Source organism: Limulus polyphemus, unplaced genomic scaffold (assembly GCF_000517525.1).
Source record: "Limulus polyphemus unplaced genomic scaffold, Limulus_polyphemus-2.1.2 Scaffold828, whole genome shotgun sequence".
NCBI lineage: Eukaryota > Metazoa > Arthropoda > Merostomata > Xiphosura > Limulidae > Limulus > Limulus polyphemus.
Genome location: NW_013666438.1, coordinates 49231 through 70888, shown reverse-complemented (window position 1 = coordinate 70888; position 21658 = coordinate 49231). Strand labels below are relative to the sequence as shown.

At 33.7% G+C, this 21658-nt stretch overlaps 1 protein-coding gene across 1 annotated transcript; it reads left to right on the top strand.

Annotated features, from left to right (window-relative positions):
* The first annotated feature begins 15563 nt into the window (after nucleotides 1-15563).
* On the top strand, nucleotides 15564-19129 carry LOC106460746 (cuticle protein 10.9-like). The gene is made up of 3 exons (XM_022387522.1): nucleotides 15564-15623; nucleotides 16818-16904; nucleotides 18330-19129. Exons 1-3 carry the CDS (start codon nucleotides 15612-15614, stop codon nucleotides 18654-18656), a joined length of 426 nt encoding a protein of 141 aa, XP_022243230.1. The 5' UTR covers nucleotides 15564-15611; the 3' UTR covers nucleotides 18657-19129.
* The last annotated feature ends 2529 nt before the right edge of the window (nucleotides 19130-21658 follow it).

Below are 21658 nucleotides of genomic sequence, written 5' to 3'. Positions count from 1 at the left end.
CTTTCGAAAGGCGGACCTTTCGTATTCAGAGGTAAAACACAGCTATTTGTGCTGTTTTCACATGTTGTTTGAAATTCGTCGAAAATTAACTGACTAGTTAAATGCAATATTTTATCTCAGCCAATAGCATTAGAGGTTTCTCGACTTGCTGTGTTAGGGATTTCCACATCTTGACACTCCTTTTTCATTATTAAGTGATACCGAAGAAATTGCTGATAAATTACTGGAATTTTATTTGGAAACTCCCTGGTTTCTTAAGTACAAATAAAAATACTCACACACTATTCCGATAACGCAGTTGGTGTGTAATTTTCCATTCGAAGAGGTTGTTAATATTTATTTATGTGAACTACCTTCAGATCATATTCTGGACACTTATTACAAAAATCCACTGACACAGAGATATAAAATACTTCGTTTCTTTGCCTATGTAAATAGAATAATTATGTGATCCATCAGAATGCTGCTTGAGCAATACATGTGAAGATCTGTAATCAATTCATGGTTACACCAATATCTCCAACAGTACAATGCAGAAAAATTACAAAATGTGTTTGATATAAACTGAAAAATACAGACTTATTAAGACTGATTGTAATTTTCCGATGTGGTATTCTCATGTGCATTGATTTTCCCTAAAAGTGATTGGGTAGTTTTCGTAATAATAACAGGAAATTTGACAGAAAATTTAGTTTCGAACGAAACTGAATTCCTTAACTTTAACCGAGTTTGAAAAATAAAAGAGACTGTATACAGCTTGTAACAGAATAAAACGATATTTATTCAGTTCACAAAACAATCAGTGTATTTACGAGGGATTGAACCTTTACTGATGAAAGGTCTTTCTATGTATATACACAATATGTCAAAAAGTCTTTACATGATGAGAAAACATAGCATTGTACATACGAAACAATAATGTAATTTTTCTCAGGCTGCGTGTGTTATTACGTGACTATTATACATTCCCATTGATATATAAGGGAGGTTATATCGTGGAGGGATCATCTAACAGAAACCTTTCCCATGAGAAGACAAATGTGACAACCTGGGTGAACGATCCAGAATAATAAGTAAATCGGGTGAAAGGAACTTACGTACTTCTTTGACCAATGTGCTATGTTAAACTACATACACGTCCATATGTGAAAAATTTTAAAACGTTTATATTAAACAAGAGAGTAGAAAACATATTGTATGCTTGCATAGTACACTTTTTTCTCCCACTTATTTTACTCTCAAAACTTAAAAATAATTTGCATGAATCCGTACATTGATCACAAGAAAGTGATACACATTCCTCCTGACCCTGTAAAACACTTAAAAAACAACATTCTTTAAATAATACTAACAACACATCTTTACAAAATAAACAGAAATCAAAATACATTTTGACTACAAAACGAAGGTTAGATAAATTATAGTACTATAATCAATATAAACTTACGCAATAATAGAAGAATCCCTTCCTAACAATAATCTTTATACATTATAATCACAAATAACATAATAAATTAAAGGATAAAATCAAACTAAAGTCTTAATTGAGAAATGCCTGTTGGATTGAAAGGATATTTAAGTACATGAATGATACATTTACCATATATATTATATCAGTATATATATATATGGATTTTTATCCGAAGATCAAAAGCAGATACCCACAGACCAGTCAAGTAAGATGGAGAAATCTAGTGGTGGTAGTCCGAGCCGTCTAGACGCTAGCCTCGCTGACTTAATCAGGTGGGTAAGTAGTACATAAAAAGTTGGTGTTTTAGAAATTGTCGAATTGTTATACCGGAAATATTAGCGACATTTTAGCGTATTATTAATATATATGCGCGTGATATATCGTAACCAATACTTTGAATGGTCGGTCTCTCGCTTAGGAAATCGATAGGGTGGTTTTTCGGTGTGTGAATTATTTGGAATCCTTGTCGATCTCTACAATTAAGTACTACCATACTTGAAATATACAAAAAATACTGTACAATATGGATAAAACAAATATTATAAAAATAATGAACACTTTTAAATGAGATTTAATGGAAAATATAACTTATCACAACATTTACAATGTATGAAATATACAGGGCACCTTGAGGTTAGAGCTCCCATTGGTTAGAAGAGCATAGAGACACCAGTCATCCTCCTTGGCTAATTATATCTCTGCATCTCAAAATGAATGAGTATTATTGCAATGAACTGAAACACCACACTCAAACACATAAACTATGCAAAGAACTGTGAACTAATTGTAGCTCATACTCTTCGACGAATGGACCACAACTTAACAATATTTCTTCTGTTATCTTGTGGATGTCACGCCTAGTTCAAGCTATTATCTTTAAAAAAGGTGTTTCTACCAACTGTTAAGTGTAGATTCTGTAAACTTGGTCAGTCAGTTTAGATTAAAATATTCTAAACTATTCCAAAGAAGTAGTTTGATATGCCAATTTCATTTATTCAATAAACCATTCTGAAGAAGCAGTTGATATAGTAATTGAACAGCAGAAAGAGTGGACTAATTCAATAAACCATTCTGAAGAAGCAGTTGATATAGTAATTGAACAGCAGAAAGAGTGGACTAGAATTTTAATCTATATGAGATTATTCCAGATTAAAAAATGTGATGTATTTTGTAAGCACTCCAAACAATATCACATCTTGTCTCAAACTCTAAACTCTGCTTGTTTATATTGCTAGATACATTAATTCTTTTAAGTAATGAAAGATATAAAGCACTATAAGAAAAGTTTAAACATTAGTGAAATCTTCACAACAGCATAGCCACCATACTTGCAATAATGACTTTATAATGAATAACATTTTGTATTACCATATGAATGTTCACAATCTTTATAAACACATAGGGTAATTGCACGTTATATGAACGATTTACATATGTTAATTAATAGAGTTGCATGCCGTCACAGATACGAGAAGTGATGCTGTGGGTGACATGTTTAGCACTTTTATATTTCAAGTATTCCAGACCATTCAATAGTGTAATGCTCTCACGAGTAAATTTATGGCCACGGCCGTAGATTTATTTGTATATCGAGATTATATGACAATAGATAGAAACAAAGATCATAGAAAAGAGCCTTGAAGTTTTTTATGGAAAAAAAAATCTTGCACAACATATAGCTTAAAACAACAAAAAACTCAAGAACCTCAGCCACAAACCAACTGTAACAACTTTTTCATCCTAAAAAGTGAGAGTTGAGACTATGAAAGAGAACTTCACGACTTAAAATATAAACTAAGCGAACCTCCTGGTACCATTAACAAGATAATAAACAAATATTTGAAACTGACAAAGGCCCACAAACCAAGATTTTGCAATTTTCCAATCAGTTCTCAAAATCCATGGGTATTTTTTTGACTAAAGGTAATGAAAGAAACTGTAATTGCAGCAGTCCCATTAGACATAAATATTGGTACAATTACAATGGATTTTTATACCTTTGGTCTGCTTAAACGTGGTCTTCTACATCGACGTTCACATACCAAGTAGAACCCGTGGAACGTTTACCAAGATCTGTGGTCTAAGATTGGCCTCGCTGTTCTTCAATAAATCGTGGAAAGTATGTCAAGTAGTTGATGTTATCATTGCTTTCAGATTGGCGATGAAGATAATAGTTCCAAGGGAAGAACAAGTCCAGAATATATTTCTTATAAAGTGAAAATAATGCTCAATAATAATCAGAAACAAATGCGCCTTAGTTGATGCAATTTTTACATTATCCTCGCTACACTCGAAAGCTTAACGAGATTTATAGTAGATCTAATAAGCTTTAAGATCTACTAAGATCTAATAAGCTTTAAGATCTACTAAGATCTAATAAGCTTTAAGAGAAGTATTTCAAAGCTACTTTTATTCTTATTTCTTCTCTCCTACCTTTTTCTTTCTGTTTCTTTCGCTCATTTTTCTTTTAAAAAACAAATGATTATGAATGTTTCTTCAACGTTTAAGGAGCTTTAGAAACCAACGTTTAGAAGTTTTATGGTCGAAATTCTTGACTTTTCTTTGTAAACCTGTATTTTGTGAAACAAATTTTCACCAAATATAAAAGACATCAGGATTGCAGTTTATTCTAGCATCTTTAGTTGCTTTTCATCGAGATTTCTTTATGCTTTATAAACTACTTTGAAAGCAATAGGTTGTTGATGTCAGTACGAAATCACATATTTGTAAAATGCTTCTTTACATAAACGATGACATTTAACCCCTTTGTCAGACATCAAAGGAATCCCAAAACCACGAAGGAGATAAGGATCAGAAAGGAGAGTCAGTCACGACAGCCAACATAATATTAAAGGTTACTTAACCATAGAATATTTCATTTATTCTTAATTCCAAATGCTAGCTTCAAACTATTAATGAGGTATTACGTATTATTTCCACGAAACAGGACAAAATGTCTTGTGGAAATGACTAAGCCATAACAAGTTCTTTCACCATATAAAAACTTTTTTTTTCAGAATGTAAGCCACAACCTATTTTCTGACAGTTGTATTTGTTTAGCAGAAGATGATTTAGTAATACTATAATTTCGTTCAATCCTTCAAGTTATTGCATTTTATACCATTGTTTTATATTTGAATAAGGTAAGTTACTTTCATATCACACAAGCTCTTATTCGATCGAATGTCTGAACAGTCAATTTTCAGTAGCACTACGATTACTGTGGTCTTTATTAAAAGTTGGAGACTTAGTAACAGCGTTAATAGTTAGAGTTTAATCAAATACGTGCGAAGACAGTATTTAGAAAGAAAGACAAAGAAATGAATAAATAGGTTGTACTTAACACACTGGAGAAATTAAACCGCAGTTTCTCGTTATTTGAACAATAGAGGGTGGGCTTTACTATAGTTCTACCAAAACAAGACATGATTGCTTATGTTTGCGAAATGAGTACAGGGTACATTGCTCCAGGTTTTGGGCTGGCGTGACATAAAAGAAGACACAAAGTGAATTCAAATTAACATTGACATTTATCATTATCTTAAAAAAAAGTTAATTACAAAGTGTATCTAAATGCACAAATATATTTACAATGCCTTGCTATATAAACAATTATTTCTTTGTTTTTAATGCAACTAAATTGCGTACTAATGTTAGTTTTATTAACACCTTTGCTTAACTTGCTTTTCGAATATGTTCATTAAAACGTCTCTTTATTCTTATTTATTTAATAAGTTGATCATCACTGACACTTTTGCTGTTTACTTAATTCTACACACACACCCAATGGCTTATAACGGGTTCGACGGTCCATTATGCAGCTTTGTTCTTAACAAACAAACAAGCTTAATTATAATGAAATCCACTAATTATAGAAAGATATACATGTAGTTTAAACTGAGTTTGTAGATCAATTTATTATTCTAAACATGTCATTTTTAGTCATTGTTTGAGCTTGTATTGCATAAAGTCATATCTAATATATTAACGTCATTTTATATTTTATATTAACATCGTAAAACCTAGAGAAATCATCAACAACAAAAAATGTTTAAATTCTTGTAGTGGTTAATAATAAAGTTATATAATCACAAATACTCTTTCGGATTCAGGCAGTGCAAGAATGGATTGAGACGCGAAGCAAATCTCCAACCCAAAAATCGTGTAGACATCCATTCAGATACTTTAATTACTGTTGTGATCGCCTGAGTGGCGATCATACAAGTCGAAACTGTAGTTTTCTGTTGACCTTGACACCGGTTTTTTCTTACTATCCAACTCTTGGATTACCCTTTACTAATGAATAGTGGGATTCCCCATCACATTATAATGCTCCAACGGATGAAAGGGGGAACAGGTTCAGTAACGGATTTCAATCCCGCGAATCGCAGGCTGCGATCAAGTGCTCTAAGGATCATTCAAGCGTTCTCTTTCTGTGACTAGAATCGAAATGAAACACAAATATTTTAAGTAAAAGTTTCATGTAAAAGTTTTACACTTTACTTTTACTCTTTAAATGTATAATTTTGGCTTAGAATTTTTAGGTTTCAGACTTTTATGTTTTAAGAATGCAAAACTTTACTTCTAAACTTTATACTTTTAATTTATAGTCATATAAGACCTGACTTTCACTGTTATTTAGCTTTTTTTACACTTTTGTATAATAATAATGAAATCATTACACTTTCATTTCTTAATCGTAAACCTTTTGAACATCAAAGAGCTAATCTCTTCCATCAACAAATAATCATATTTTCGAAAACATCAAGTAGCTTCACTGTGAATTGTCTTATCAACAGAAAACATTCAAATAGCTATGAAAAGAAAATAGCAGAAATCTTTAGGCTTTTACGACTTTTCACTAAACCCAAACACCAAAGGTAAGGATTTTCACAACTGTGATTAGTTTACAAGTGTGTAAGGTAATGTTTTCACAACTGTGATTAGTTTACAAGTGTGTAAGGTAACATTACCTTACACACTTGTAAACTAATCACAGTTGTGAAAATCCTTACCTTACACACTTGTAAACTAATCACAATTGTGAAAACATTACCTTACAAACTTGTAAACTAATCACAGTTGTGAAAACATTACCTTACACACTTGTAAACTAATCACAGTTGTGAAAATCCTTACTTTACACACTTGTAAACTAATCACAGTTGTGAAAATCCTTTTCACAACTGTGATTAGTTTACAAGTGTGTAAGGTAATGTTTTCACAACTGTGATTAGTTTACAAGTTTGTAAGGTAATGTTTTCACAATTGTGATTAGTTTACAAGTTTGTAAGGTAATGTTTTCACAACTGTGATTAGTTTACAAGTGTGTAAGGTAAGGATTTTCACAACTGTGATTAGTTTACAAGTGTGTAAGGTAATGTTTTCACAATTTGCTTTTTATGATTCAAAAGCAAATGAACAATGATATAAAAAGTCATAAGGCACTTATAGGTCAGATTTACGATAGGAGATAGTATAGAGCAACCATCGACCTTTGGTTGTTTGGGAATACGTTCCAAATGATCTTTCTGACCTTGCTCAAATTCGTTTGCCTCACTACTTCATATCAAAGCATCACTAAGATCAGCAAACAACCAGTTTATTTATATCAAGTAGGCAATGACCTTGTGTAAAATACATATTAAAAACTAGATGACACAACGTTTAAAACTGCAAAATATAGAAACTTTATTGATGTATATGTAGAATCACTTAAGTAAGGCCTGGTGCATTCATTAAAGTTTTTATATTGTGTAATATTAACTGTTATGTCTAGGGATGCACGAGTACTCGGCCAGATATTCAGCCCCGGCTGTGTATTGGACTAGCCGGTAATACTCGTCTCCGACCGAGTGTCGAAGATAAAAACAGCCGAATCCGGGTAACTGAAAATGGCATCTAAGCCTTAATCTTTGTGGCAACTTATACGGTACTGAAACTTACAGTCAATAATTGGTTTAGTTAAAAAAAAACGTATTCTGATCAACAAATACTGACAGCCCGCTGAAAGTCGAGGATTCAGAGAACAATAGGACTTAATAACAGGCATGGCTTGAGAAGTGGATTTCAGGGAAAGATGAGGGTTTTGAGAACAATAGGGGTTAGGGTTTGAGAATTTGGGGCTAGACATTGAAAGTTGAAAGTAAAACTTGAATGTTCTCCAGGTAAATATTCGGTTAAATGTAATAAACGTCAATTTTGTTTTTGTTTCTAATTTTTGTGTATGGATTTTTTTTGGGGGGGAGGGGCGAGAGGAGAACCTGGTCCCGGTTTACACCCGGCTCAGGCTGAAGTTTAGTGACCGGGTGACCGGACCCGGTATTCGACCAAATTTTAATCCCCCGTGCATCCCCAGTTAGGTCATTTAGTTTTTAAAAACCCGTTGGTTGCTATTATGTCACCCTATATATTCTTATGACATGTGGCACTTGCTCAGTCTACACAGATCTATTAAAATCGTACATTTTTAACCATATACTTGACTGTATGAGTAGCCGTTTTTCCAAACCATCAGAGGATGATATTCTAAAGTTTGCATAAGTTTTTAAGCAACTGGCTGTTGAAATTAATTCCTTGATCCATGTAGTTCTTTCCATATTCTTCATTTTGTGCTAATCCACTGTCTAGCTAATCCACCAGCGTTGGAAAGCTGTGAAGTTTCACCCAATGGATAATTTCAGTCCATTTAGTGAATTTATGAATAAAAACCAGCACATGTCGCTTACCATTATCAGTTTCATAGACATCAATACCAAGGGCTACTCTTTCATCAAAAGAAAGAGTAGAACTATCTGGTGGTGTTTACCCTCATAAGGCAGGGTTTTCTTATGTACAGAACACACAGTACATTGTTTACACCATCTCTCAGTGATAGCATTGGTGCAAGAAACATCCCGACGTCCTTTAGTTCTTTAACCTTTTCCTCAAAATAAATCTAAATATCCTCTGACTTAGATATCCCAGGACCAATACCTGCATCACAGATTAGGTACCACGTTTGCGCGGTACATAACAGGGGTAAAATACATTATCGTGCACTCATCAACGCTCGTACTGAAACCACAGGTTTTCTGCATCCATTCTTCATTCCTCAATGTGTGAAGGTTATGTTTTATCTTGCTTTACAGCAAGTAACATTCGAGTTATACCTGGAAACTTTAATTGCCTTTTCTAAACTCAAGCTCTAGTGGAATCATCACTACTTCATTACTCGTACTAAGTACACCTGTATTAGTTTTCACAGCTGTGCTGTGTCCATGGTTTAGATATACAATGGACAGAAACGCTCTAACTTTATTGTAAATAATATATCTGAGTTGTCACGTTGCTGCCTGGATTATGATGTATACCAAAGTTTACTTCTGCAACGTTTTTACCAAAGGTAAAATAATATATTACAGATTTATTATGATCAAAAGCCAGTTAAGTTTGCTTATTTGGAGTTAAGCATAAAGCTACACAATGGACTATCAGTTTCTAGCATTGTAAGTCCACAGACACACCGCTGTTCCACCGGGAGGCACTAGATAAATGATGTATGGTGAACTTTCTACCATCCAAGAAGCAGTAGCAGAGTTACTACAGTTGCAAGCAGCTCCTTCTCTGGGGAGTCAGAAGTAATAAACAAATATCTAGTGTTTATGATAACATGCTCCAATCCTTCTGCACCTGTGACAACACTGCTTTAATTCTGTTATCAATGATAATGGTATCTAAGGTGGATAGAGGATAACTTATAAGAAAGCCCAACAGAGGAATCTCAGTAAAAGTATATTTAAACGACTGAAATATTTGAAAGCATTAGTAGTCCTTCTGAAATGTATATCAGCGTTAATAAGAAGAGAAAATGGTACAGCTGCCTTGGAGAAGTTACAAAGTCTTAACCACTACAAAGATTCTTTTCAATCTCTTACTGGTGTCAGTTTAACCTCTGTATTCTTCACAGCCTCAATGGACACTTTAGTACTGCCTGTGATGTAACGGGAAAATGCCAAATGTGTATAAATAAATATATATACACTTTTCTTGCATCAATTTCATATATTTTCTATATCCACTGAAGCACTTCTTAGCAGCACATTGAAACATTACAAAACAGGTGTGCTCCTTTAATGTCTATTCATAGTTCTCTAGTTACGATTGAGTGTTCCTGAATGCCTGTACTGTGCAAAAAAATAAAGAACTGCTTACAGTTGTATTACTTCTCAAACATTATCACCTCTACTTGCATGGTAAAGAATTCACCATTTGTATGACTCGTGTGTCAATGGAATGGCGAATGAACTTCAAAAACCAAGAAGGTATAACCGTGCTGCAAGAGTGCAACTTTGTTGTACAACACTGACCAAGTCATGTCATTGATGTTGAGATCCTGTAATACTTGCAGTGGTGTAATCGAAACGGAAGCAGTGCATCAATCCATGCATGAAGTGAAAATTGGGCATTTGAATGACCATTCTAGACGATCAAACAGGAACTATGGGAAGAGCAATTGAAAGACCTGTACTGTGGAACAAGGTAGTATGTGCTATCACATACTGGTGAATGTGATACTGGTTCAAGATCTGGCACTTGTATAGTCAGTTACGAATGCAGGATGGCATACTGCACCATTATTATAAATCACTCTCACACGATAACTAGCTTTTGAGGTAACTAGTGGTGTCCAGAATGTTGAGATATAAAATTATTTGGCCATTACATAATGCAAGTAATGGGGGACGTCATTACAAACTGTCACTTAAGTATGGAGGCGATTATTCTGGCCACATTCATGTAATTATATTGAGTGATAGAGTGTACAATGTTCTCATTGTTCTGCCTAGGTGAAAAACTGGCTAATGAGGGGACACCCAGACAGAGAGAGAGAGAGAGATTTTCGTGGATATACATAACTGTCTTCCCGAACCTGAACTTCTATATGGTGGCCAATATCAATTTATTTAACGAAGTGGGTCGAAGTTTATCCATTAACTGACATGTTAGCACAGTCCGTTAACGTTGGTTTGGCCATAGTTTGGAATGCCTGGAGATATCCACATTGATTAATAAGCTAACTTAAACTGTCAGTTGCTTGCAGAATTGTGTTGACTGTTAAGTGTGGTGAAGATGCATACTTCATCATATCATCCCCATTCTGGAACAACTACATACATGTACTCCTCCATTGGGACCAACCATTCACAGTCTTAGCTCTCGAAAACCTCCGTTGGACCACCAGACTTGAACATCATTGCCAGGCCAAGAAGGAAATGAACAAAATCCCTGGAGATGTACCAATGAGAATGGAATAAATAAGGGAGCCGTTGTCAAGGCAACTATTACATAATGTTCTATGCTAGAGCTTTAAAGGATCCATGCACAACTCACCTAAACAAAAACCAAATTTTAAAATTCATCCGACAAGAAGTGTAAGGCTGTTCTGGAAAGCTTACTGTGAGAAATATAATACCAAATACCAGGTGAGTCTCCTAACGTATGTTATTTTTGTAAAGCTAAAGTGCTTTATATGTGTTATGTATTTTGTATAAACACGTTAAACGGAAGATAAATTGATTAACATGTACAAGTACGTATGTTATTTTTGTAAAGCTAAAGTGCTTTATATGTGTTATGTATTTTGTATAAACACGTTAAAAGGAAGATAAATTGATTAACATGTACAAGTACTCTCCTAAAAAGTTTTATTGCAAAACTAAAAACATTTTACATAACTAAAAAAATTCTATTTAAAATCTAACTTCTTGTAAATGTTTTACATTTATAAGCTGTATCATTAAAGTAATGTGAGCCCAAGCCCTCTTCAGTGTCTTAAACTTGGAATTTTCCTGTTTTTGTACGGTGATAAATATTAAAGACAAATAATTAGTATCTTATGGTATAGGCCACTTGATTAATAATTATGTTTTCGAATAAAGTCGATTATAATCTCAAGTTTCACATTCAGATACAACTGTTTATATCTAAATAGTAGCATGCCACATTTTAATGTTCCTCAGCGTTACCTTTATGGACTTACAACGATAAAATTTGATTTTCCTGAATTGGACAGTTACACAACAGCCGTGTCCGGCATTGCCAGGTGGTTACGGCACTCGACTCGCAATCTGAGGGTCGCGGGTTCGAATCCCCGTCACACCAAACATGCTCGCCCTTTCAGCCGTGGGGGCGTTATAATGTGACGGTCAATCCCACTGTTCGTTGGTAAAAGAGTAGCCCAAGAGTTGGCGGTGGGTGGTGATGACTAGTTGCCTTCCCTCTAGTCTTACACTGCTAAATTAGGGACGGCTAGCGGAGATAGCCCTCGTGTAGCTTTGCGCGAAATTCAAAAAACAAAAAAAAACATTTAATTAAAGTTTTATTTCTTTTGAATGTAAATTATCAGAATTGTGTTTTTATCCTAACCGCGTCCTTAAAAATCTTCAGCCATTCATACATCTTTTCTACATGATAGTCATTCAAAATACATCCTCAACAAAACAAGAGAAAAGTGACGTAATTTCCTGCATATCACGTATAACTGTCGTGCAAATCCGCTAAGGTGGAAACGTCGAACGAGCCACTTCTGCGTGTAAAAGTGGTTTATGTGAAATCGACTTCACCCAACAGATCAAGGTTAAAATGCCGTGAGAAACACCCTTGAGTCAATTATCTTCCCTGAAACTGTCCAAAAAAAAACAAGATTTTTACGACAACACCGAGTTTTATGTTTACCTTGGATAGCTTCCAATTGAAAGAGCATCAAGAATTTAGAGGATGCTTCAGTACTGGTAAATTTATTCATCTATTTAATGTGTCATATTGAGATTTATAATCCATTGTTCTGTATAAAGCAAAATATCAAAGGCCGAAACCCCCATGAGAATGCAATCACATGTATCACAAATATATAAACTCTTATATCTATTAGCGGCCCGGCATGGCCAGGTGGTTAGGGCGCTCGACTCGCAATCTGAGAGTCGCGGGGTCGAATCCCCGTCCCATCAAAAATGCTCGCCCTTTCAGCCGTGGGGGCGTTATAATGTGACGGTCAATCCCACTATTCGTTGGTAAAAGAGTAGCCCAAGAGTTGGCGGTGGGTGGTGATGACTAGCTGCCTTCCCTCTAGTCTTACACTGCTAAATTAGAGATGGCTAGTGCAGATAGTTCTCGTGTAGTTTAAAACAAACAAACAAACAATGTCAAATAGTTTTGCCCCCTAGTGGCACAGCGGTATGTATGCGGACTTACAACGTTAGAATCCGGGTTTTGATACCCGTGGTGGGCAGAGCACAGATAGCCCATTGTGTAGCTTTGTGCTTAATTATAAACAAACTAAGAGTTTTCAACATATTTCGAAAATAAAAAGACTTGAAGTTTTCTCGATAGGATTTATTAATAACAGCTAACCAAACAGTTTACCCTAAAATAAAAAGACTTGAAGTTTTCTCGATAGGATTTATTAATAACAGCTAACCAAACAGTTTACCCTAAAATAAAAAGGTGTTAAGAACAACAGGAAATCCATTTAATAATCATATCAACATTGTGAAGGTTAATGTTAAGAAATATAATTTTGTAGATTAGGTTTATACTTCGGTGTTTTTCCGTGACTAACTAATTTATTTATTTTTTTTATTTTTTTTTTACGCTAGAACTGTTGGCGCCATTGGCTTTTTAGATAAGTTTGTTCTAAATTATTTATACACCAAATTACTTAAGGTCATGACTTTGTTGGTTACAGAGTTTCTTATAACTTATCAGTTATCAGAAAAGAGGTTTAAACAAAAATATCGTCAATGTCGCAGTTAATCTCATTAATTGCTGCTGGGATTCCCTTTTTATTTTACCCAAAAATTAATTACCAAATTTGTACAAAGTTTTTAACAGAAAAACATAAAAGCCGATCAACATCATGCAATATGTGGATCCCACTGACAGTGAAAGATAATGAACATCATGCAATATGAGGATCCCACTGACAGTGAAAGATAATGAACATCATGCAATATGTGGATATCACTGACAGTGAAAGATAATGAACATCATGCAATATGGGGATCTCACTGACAGTGAAAGATAATGAACATCAATATGTTGATCCCACTGACAGTGAAAGATAATGAACATCAATATGTGGATCTCACTAACAGTGAAAGATAATGAACATCAATATGTGGATCCCATTGACAGTGAAAGATAATGAACATCAATATGTTGATCCCACTGACAGTGAAAGATAATGAACGTCAATATGTTGATCCCACTGACAGTGAAAGATAATGAACATCAATAGTGAAAGATAATTGTAACAGTTAATAAAAATTATTTTTTAATATTTGTATAGTAACAGATTGTTTGTAGTTAAGCATGAAGCTATACAATGGGCTATCTGTGCTCTGTCCACTACGGGTATTGAAACCCAATTTCTAGCGTTGTAAGTCCGCAGACATGCCTCTGTGCCACTGTATGGCAGTTTGATTGGGAATAACGAAATGTTAATTGTGTACTCCGCATATTCTGTATAATGATTTCCCTCATCTGATGGTTTAGGAGTGAACGGCAGTATTTAAGATTCAGTTGAAATCAATAACGTGCAGTATTTATTGACATATTTGTCATTCGAACTAAAACAATAGGAATTAATTTTTTCACAGCAATGGTGTGAGTGGACATGTGGTGCACGCCTCACACTTTCACGTGTGGGTGTGTTATAATAATGACAACCAGCCCCTTTATTCAATACAAAGCCGAACAAAGCACTTTTGACGAAAGGTACTGTTGACTGGTTGTCTTCTGGTTGGTAGGCAGTTCAAAGTTATGAACGAGGTCTAGAGACTCTCACCTCATCATTTAGCCCTTATATGGATAAGGTTCCACTTAAGTTTAAAATACCAATCCCATATTTATTTTCTACTGACTTTATTCTTAATAGTAATTAGCTCAAAACCATTAAAAAAAAGGTTTTAGTTATTTTTATCTAAAAATGTATCACACAAATGAACTTGACAGATGAATAATTGACAATGGAACTGTGTTTTTCATTTAGAAAACAGGTATTGTTCGTATTTTTTTTAAATACTGTATTAATTAATTGCCCCTCTTAAGATTTGAAGGCAGAGCATAGCCTGGTGGTTAACACACTGGACACAGAATCTAGTGATTAATGGTTCACGCCCCCTTGCTGCAAGAATGTGCACTGATCTTTGGATCCGTAAATGCGCTATTTCGTATTTCACCAGAAAAGAGCAGCCCAAGTCGGCGGAGTGTGCTGGTGACTAACTCCCCCAACCCCTAGTCTATCAGTTAAAATTTAGGAACAGTCATATTGGATAGCCCTTGTGTAGATTGTATGATAATTCGAAACAAACAACCTAAAAGTTTGCCCAAGTGTTATAATTAGTAGTCATATTCTCAACTTCTTTAAAATGAATAACAATTCACTAATTCAATATTTCAGTGTCTGAAAAATGAAGATGATTTTTCTGCAAAACTTGCATTCAATAGAACGAATAACTCAAGTCAAAACCTTACGAACTTATAACTAGAAATGGGACTTACATATATTTTGTAAGTATAGTATAATGTTATTTTATCATATAATTTCTATGTGAGTTTCCATTTCACAAATTGTTATTAATAATTCGGTTTCAAATTTTCCATAACACTAAAAATTAAAATTTCGAGGTATTTTTTTTGTGTGTTTTTTAATGTAAATCATTTTAAACATCTCACAAAAAATTATTTCAATTAAATACGTGAGTTGGCAATGCGCTGCATATAACAACCATCAAACACCCACAAACTAGACGAAAAAACAAAACTGCATGTCTCTACAGGTCAGAAACGTGATTAATGGAAGACTTGCATTAATCCATTGTCGCCCCACATCTTGTACAGGGTCGACGAGTGACTTTTAAGGAAGATCATGTCTCAGACTTGATTGGGTGTTGATAACAAGTGAAGAAGAACTTGTAGATGACGTTAAAGATGGCAAGTTGACTCACAAAAAAAAACACGTATTCTCTGTTTCCGTAGAGTATATAAAGGGACAATACTTACCATGTTTTTCAAAACTGGGAATCACACAAATCGTCTAAGCGCAAATTTTATCAAGAGGTACAATAAGGAATTGCAACTTACCTCCCTCTGTAATAACATGATTTTAAAGGTGAGAATTAACAACTTTTTTATGTTAGAATGTTTTTTATGTTATTTAGTATAAATTTAATGAAACAATAAAAAGCTTCAGCTAAATTGTCCTTAAAATCAAATAGATTAAACTTAGAAAAAAAAATTATATAGTTCGTATTTCTAATTTGAAATACAAATTTATTAAAGTATTGGATAAAATTAGTTTTTGAAAATTGTTTTGTTTCTTTATTTGTTGAAATTCGTGCAAAGCTACTCGAAGGCTATCTGTGGTAGACTAGAAGAAAGGCAACTAGTTAACACCACCCACCGCCAACTCTTAGGTTACTCTTTTACTAACGAAATATGGGATTTACCGCTACATTATAATGCCCTCACGGCTGAAGGGGAGAGCACGTTTGGTGACGGGATTCGAACCCGCGAACCACAGATTGTAAGTCAAGCGTCTTAAACACCAGGACATCTGACACATAAATTATACAAATAAACTGTTTATAGTGTAGCCACAAAATCTAAAATACCTTTTAATTTTGGGACCATAGTTATGCTATAAGATTAACAATTAAATCCCACTGTTCGATCACAAAAGAGTAGCGAAATAGTTGGCTGTGGATGTTATTGACTAACGGTCTTCTCTATAGTTTATCACTTCAAAATTAATGATGTTCACTAAACACAACCTTCTGTAGCCTTGCGAGAATATTCCAGATCACTCTAGATGTGCTTTGAGAACAAAGGGACATGAATCACGAACCCTTGAATACACATTCCGTGCACGATATCCACTGCCCAGCAAAATATAACAAGAGATGAAAATCAAAATTATAACTTGTTGTTTAGTAAACTTTTATCTGCGTATATCCGAGTTGAAAAATTGTTTCAGATCTTATTTTTTCCGTGGATTTTTAAATCTAAAGAAATACCATGTCTTTTTATTTGATACTTTATTATGTAGCTTTATAAGTTTATAAGCAGTAGAATTTTATCACGTTTCTAAAGAAATGTATTGAATAAATAGTTTAAATTCAGATCACTCACCTACACTTGTTTTCGAAACCCCAGGTTTAAAAATCAAATGATCTCTAGACATTGCCAGTGTGATTTTTAACGGTTAGAAATCCCTAAAAATAAAAGTATTAATTCTTCCTGAAAAGTTATAGTCTTTTAACTTTACTAGAGATAAGAATGAGATGCCTGTTACTTGTTATAATAGTTGGTGATCGTAGTCCTCTTGGGATTTGGAACATCTTGGGCACAACGATACAGAAGGCCTGTTGCTCCTGTCCGACCCAACGTAATCGTAAGTATATTGGTCACACACAAAATATTTCATGTTATCGTGTATTTAATATGAACCTTCAAAGTACGATAAAATATTTTGTTAGCATATAAGCCATCGTGTAAATTAAGAGGAAAATTAAATTGTGAAGGATAAATAAAACATAAATACACACGACCAAGACAAAAAACAATAACAGAACAATATTGTATTGGCTAAATTTACTTACTTATTTTTCAATATTTCAAAGGAATTACTATTTATTGATACCATACGTAAGTTGCATTTTACGGAAAAATTATTACGAAACTATATAATACTCGTAGATATTGTCCAATGACAAACGAAATCACGGCCATATCAGGTTTTCTTTCATCAGTTGTATTTCATCGTAAGTTAAAATATCAGAATATAAAAACTGATTGAATTGATTTATTCAGAATAATACAATGACGACATTTTCAGTGGTGTTCCGTATTCTTCTTTGTACTTTTTGGTAAAGATTCATTAATTGATTGCTGAGTTGTAAGAGCCGAGGAAAGATTTAATATGGAACACGAACCGTTGTCAGGAGTCGATATATGAGAAAACCTAAAGTCCATAGAAATTAATAACAACAAAGGACGAATATGTTTTTATTGGACTATCTGTGCTCTACCCACCACGGGTATCGAAACTCGGTTTCTAGTGTTGTAAATCCGCTGACATACCGCTGTGCCACTGGAAGGCTATTTATTGTTAAATGGACAATAGATTGGTTTACGTTTTCTGTAGGTTTATCCAAGAATGCATCATAGTCAAATCACTACCATCAAATATGCTGACTTATATACTCGGGGAAAATGTAAAATAAAACAGGTCAAACATTATTCAAATTCTATTTCAGGAATCAGTCCGTAGAATTTAAAGTTTTGTACTCCTTATTGCAATTATAATTTGATTTAATCTAATTTATCTTTAAGTTAACTTTTTTTTGAACACTTTGTTTTATAAAATGTGTTTTTCCGAAAGATAAGGGCTGATCCATTACTAATTTAAAACACTGGGTAGTAGCATATTATATATGATCAACTTTATAAAGACAAGCTTTTTTAGTAACTGTTGCAATAATGGTAAACCGCAAATGTTAATGTTGGAATCGAATTGGGCACATAACAAGATTTCCTTAAGTTAAGGCCATATTTACTTCATTATACTACTATTAAAATTTACTTTTGTAAACAAGGCTCAGAAATCTGATCAAGTATGTGTAAGTTGAAGAAATATGTTGTTGTTTTTGAATTTCATGTTGCAACAACAGTCTTTGGATGTGTGAATTTCAAACATTCACTTGTACAAAGTGCAAGCCAAAAATAAACCAGTTTAAAGAGACTAATAAATTTATACATAAATATCTATATATATATATCGAGATATTTAATGTTTGAATACTTTTTCATTCTGAAGGGCTCTCCTGAACCCTATGAATTCAGCTACAATTCCCAAGACGAATTCGGTACCAACTTATACAAAGAAGAACGAGGAGACAGCAGTGGAAACGTTTACGGAAAGTACGGATACAAAGATGCCCAAGGGCTGTACCGCCACGTTGAGTATACAGCAACAAATCAGAATGGATATCAAGCCTCTGTTCAATCAAATGAGCCAGGAACCTCTAATGATAATCCTGCTGATGTCACTATGATAGTCGAACCTCCTCCTCCAGGCATTCAGAACAAGTACACTCGTCCTGGTATCCGCCAACCACCTCAACGGTATTTCAGAAACCCTTAAAAATAAAAGGATTATAGATTGGCCTTCAATTCATCTCTGAATGATATGAAACTAGAAAAAGAGAAATTTAAACCGTTTATTGTCGGGGACATTTTCACAAGGTCCAAATTAACGAAAATCGCTCCTGTCTGTCATTGATTACCGAGAAATTTACACATATATATTCTTTTATCATATATTTAGCAGAAGTATAATTCTGTGCTTATCTGGCGTTAGTAGTATACTAATTCATTGATCTTTCGATTTTCAACCTTTCCTAGTTAGTATATTGTAGTTTTAGGTTAGACGTAACTGCTGGTAGATATTGTTATAAAGGACATTGTTTCTTCTTGAGAACATTGTTATTATGGGATGTAACGTATAGTGCATTTGAAAAAAACACACATTGTTACAGTTTCCCCATTTCGCAAAAAAAAAGCTATTTTTCTGTCATTTGTAGATATGTACTAACATGTAAAACATTCTGCATTAAACTGTAGCAGCAGTATTGCCTTGAAATAGTTTCTGACTTTTATTTCTGAGTGTTACTGGAAATAACAAATGTATACATATATATATATGTGTGTGCAAGTTGATTCAAAAATTATAAAGATTAAAAATTACATTTATATATCTGTATACATGTTTTCACGAATCGAACATTTATTTTTCGCTATTGATTTAATATATCGTTTCAATAAAGAAGTTATTTAAAGAAAAATGACCAGACAAATAAACATTACAAATTTCAAGAACAATTGTATCACTTAAATGAAAACAAAATCTGATAATTCAGTAAAAACGTGAATAACTCTGAGATCTTTCTTACAATTGCTTATGATAAACAAAAAATATTACACTCCCTTGATGATCCAAATTATAATGGTATTAGTTACTGAAAGGATTATTTTAAACTAATACTAAATAAGATGCATCGAAAACAAAAAAAAGCTCCTGTTGTATCTTCTATTCAATGTAGAAAGCTTTTTTTTTTACTTTACTACTGACCAGACCTCCAACAAGACAAGTGAAGTTTAATGTTATTTTTTGTTACTACTGACCAGACATCCAACAAGATAAATGAAGTTTAATGTTATTTTTTGTTACTACTGACCAGACATCCAACAAGACAAGTGAAGTTTAATGCTATTTTTTTTTGTTACTACTGACCAGACATCCAACAAGACAAGTGAAGTTTTAATGCTATTTTTTGTTACTACTGACCAGACATCCAACAAGACAAGTGAAGTTTTAATGCTATTTTTTGTTAGGCAGAAATCGTAGTGGTAACAGTTGTTGTTGTTGTTTTCTTAGCTATACACCGAGTTTTATAAACTCTGTCCACTAAGAGTAATTAAACCCAGGATTTTCGCGTTACACGTCCGTAATTTTTCTAGATACTATGAAAGAATGTGAATGTCTTTACAAAAATATAAAACGTTACAATTAATGTATGTTTATTTTCTATACAGATATTTGTAACAGAATATAAAATAGTGACAGTTTGTTTAAAGTTAAGCAACACAATGGGCTAGCTGTGCTCTGCCCACCACTGGTATCGAAACCCGGTTTGTAGTGTTATAAGTCCGTAGATATACCGCTGTAACAAGGAGAGTATAATAATATACATAAGAATGAAGAGAGATTTAATGATAGTCTCGAATTAGCTTATAAAGTTTTTACATTTTGCTTTTATATTAATAAGTCTCATTCCTTCGAGTATATTATTGCAATTACTCACTTTGTAACACCATTCATAAAATATGATCGTTATATTTGTTTGTTTGTTTTTGAATTTCGCGCAAAGCTACACGAGGGCTATCTGCGCTAGCCGTCCCTAATTTAGAGGGAAGGCAGCTAGTCATCACCACCCACCGCCAACTCTTGTACCAACGAACAGTGAGATTGACCGTCACATTATAACGCCCCCACGGCTGAAAGGGCGAGCATGTTTGGTGGGAGGGGGATTCGAACCTGCGACTCTCAGATTGCGAGTCGAGCGCCTTATCCACCTGGCAATGCCGGGCATACGTTATATTTGTATTCTACTGTATAGTAACTAGTACAAAATTACGCCTTATGTATTATTTGGAGTGATCTCTCCTTTACAAGAAATTCGGGACAGAACTAAACAGAAAAAGTAAGCAAATTTATATTTAGTTTTGCAAAAATTTGTTCTATACCTCAATCCAATCTTATTCTTATCATCAAAGATGGTTATCTTTCACAAATTTCTCACAGTTTCTGTAAAGCGAAATTTTAGAAAAATGCATAGGAAGATATTATGGGAAGTATTTAGTACGTTTATATCTCTCAAAAAATATAATTTTCCAATATTTATATCATATTATAAGTATACTTCAAATGTAAGTGCTTAATCACTGAAAATTAGCATAGTTTTTTTCTAATGATGTCAGCGTTCTTTATGATAAAACATTAATTTTGAGAAACATCTCGGCTTTCTAAGGTCTTTGACGTATGACAAAATAGCGCAATATTGTACTAACAAAGTGTCACGTACTTGTAACATATAGTTTCGATAAGGTGCCGTATTTATTTACCAGGAGTAATTACAACAAAATGTCATATTTGTCACTAATTCTACGACATAGTGCCATGCTCATACAGCATAATTTCTGTTTTTTGCATGCAGTTCAATCATAGTAAAAAAATTTTATAATAGCAAATAAGCAATTCTTAGCCAAAAACAAGGAAATAATATTAATCTGAGGCGTCATCTAGTGGAATATATATATAGCTGGAATTCCTATTGAAAATATGAAATAATTCAAAAGCAGAGTTTTGATATATCTTACAAGAGTATCTTTAACATGTCTTGTATTTATTTTTCTTATTTTGTTTTTCTTGTTCGTTCGTGATATATTTTACTGCCTTAGCCACAATTCTCAAAATCTACAGACAAACTTAAAGGTTTCAGCCCCGCAGAACAGAAAGATGTCATCCATAAAAGAAAACACTCGTGCTCAGCTGAGAATCTTCATACGTGTTAATAGGCAGAAAGA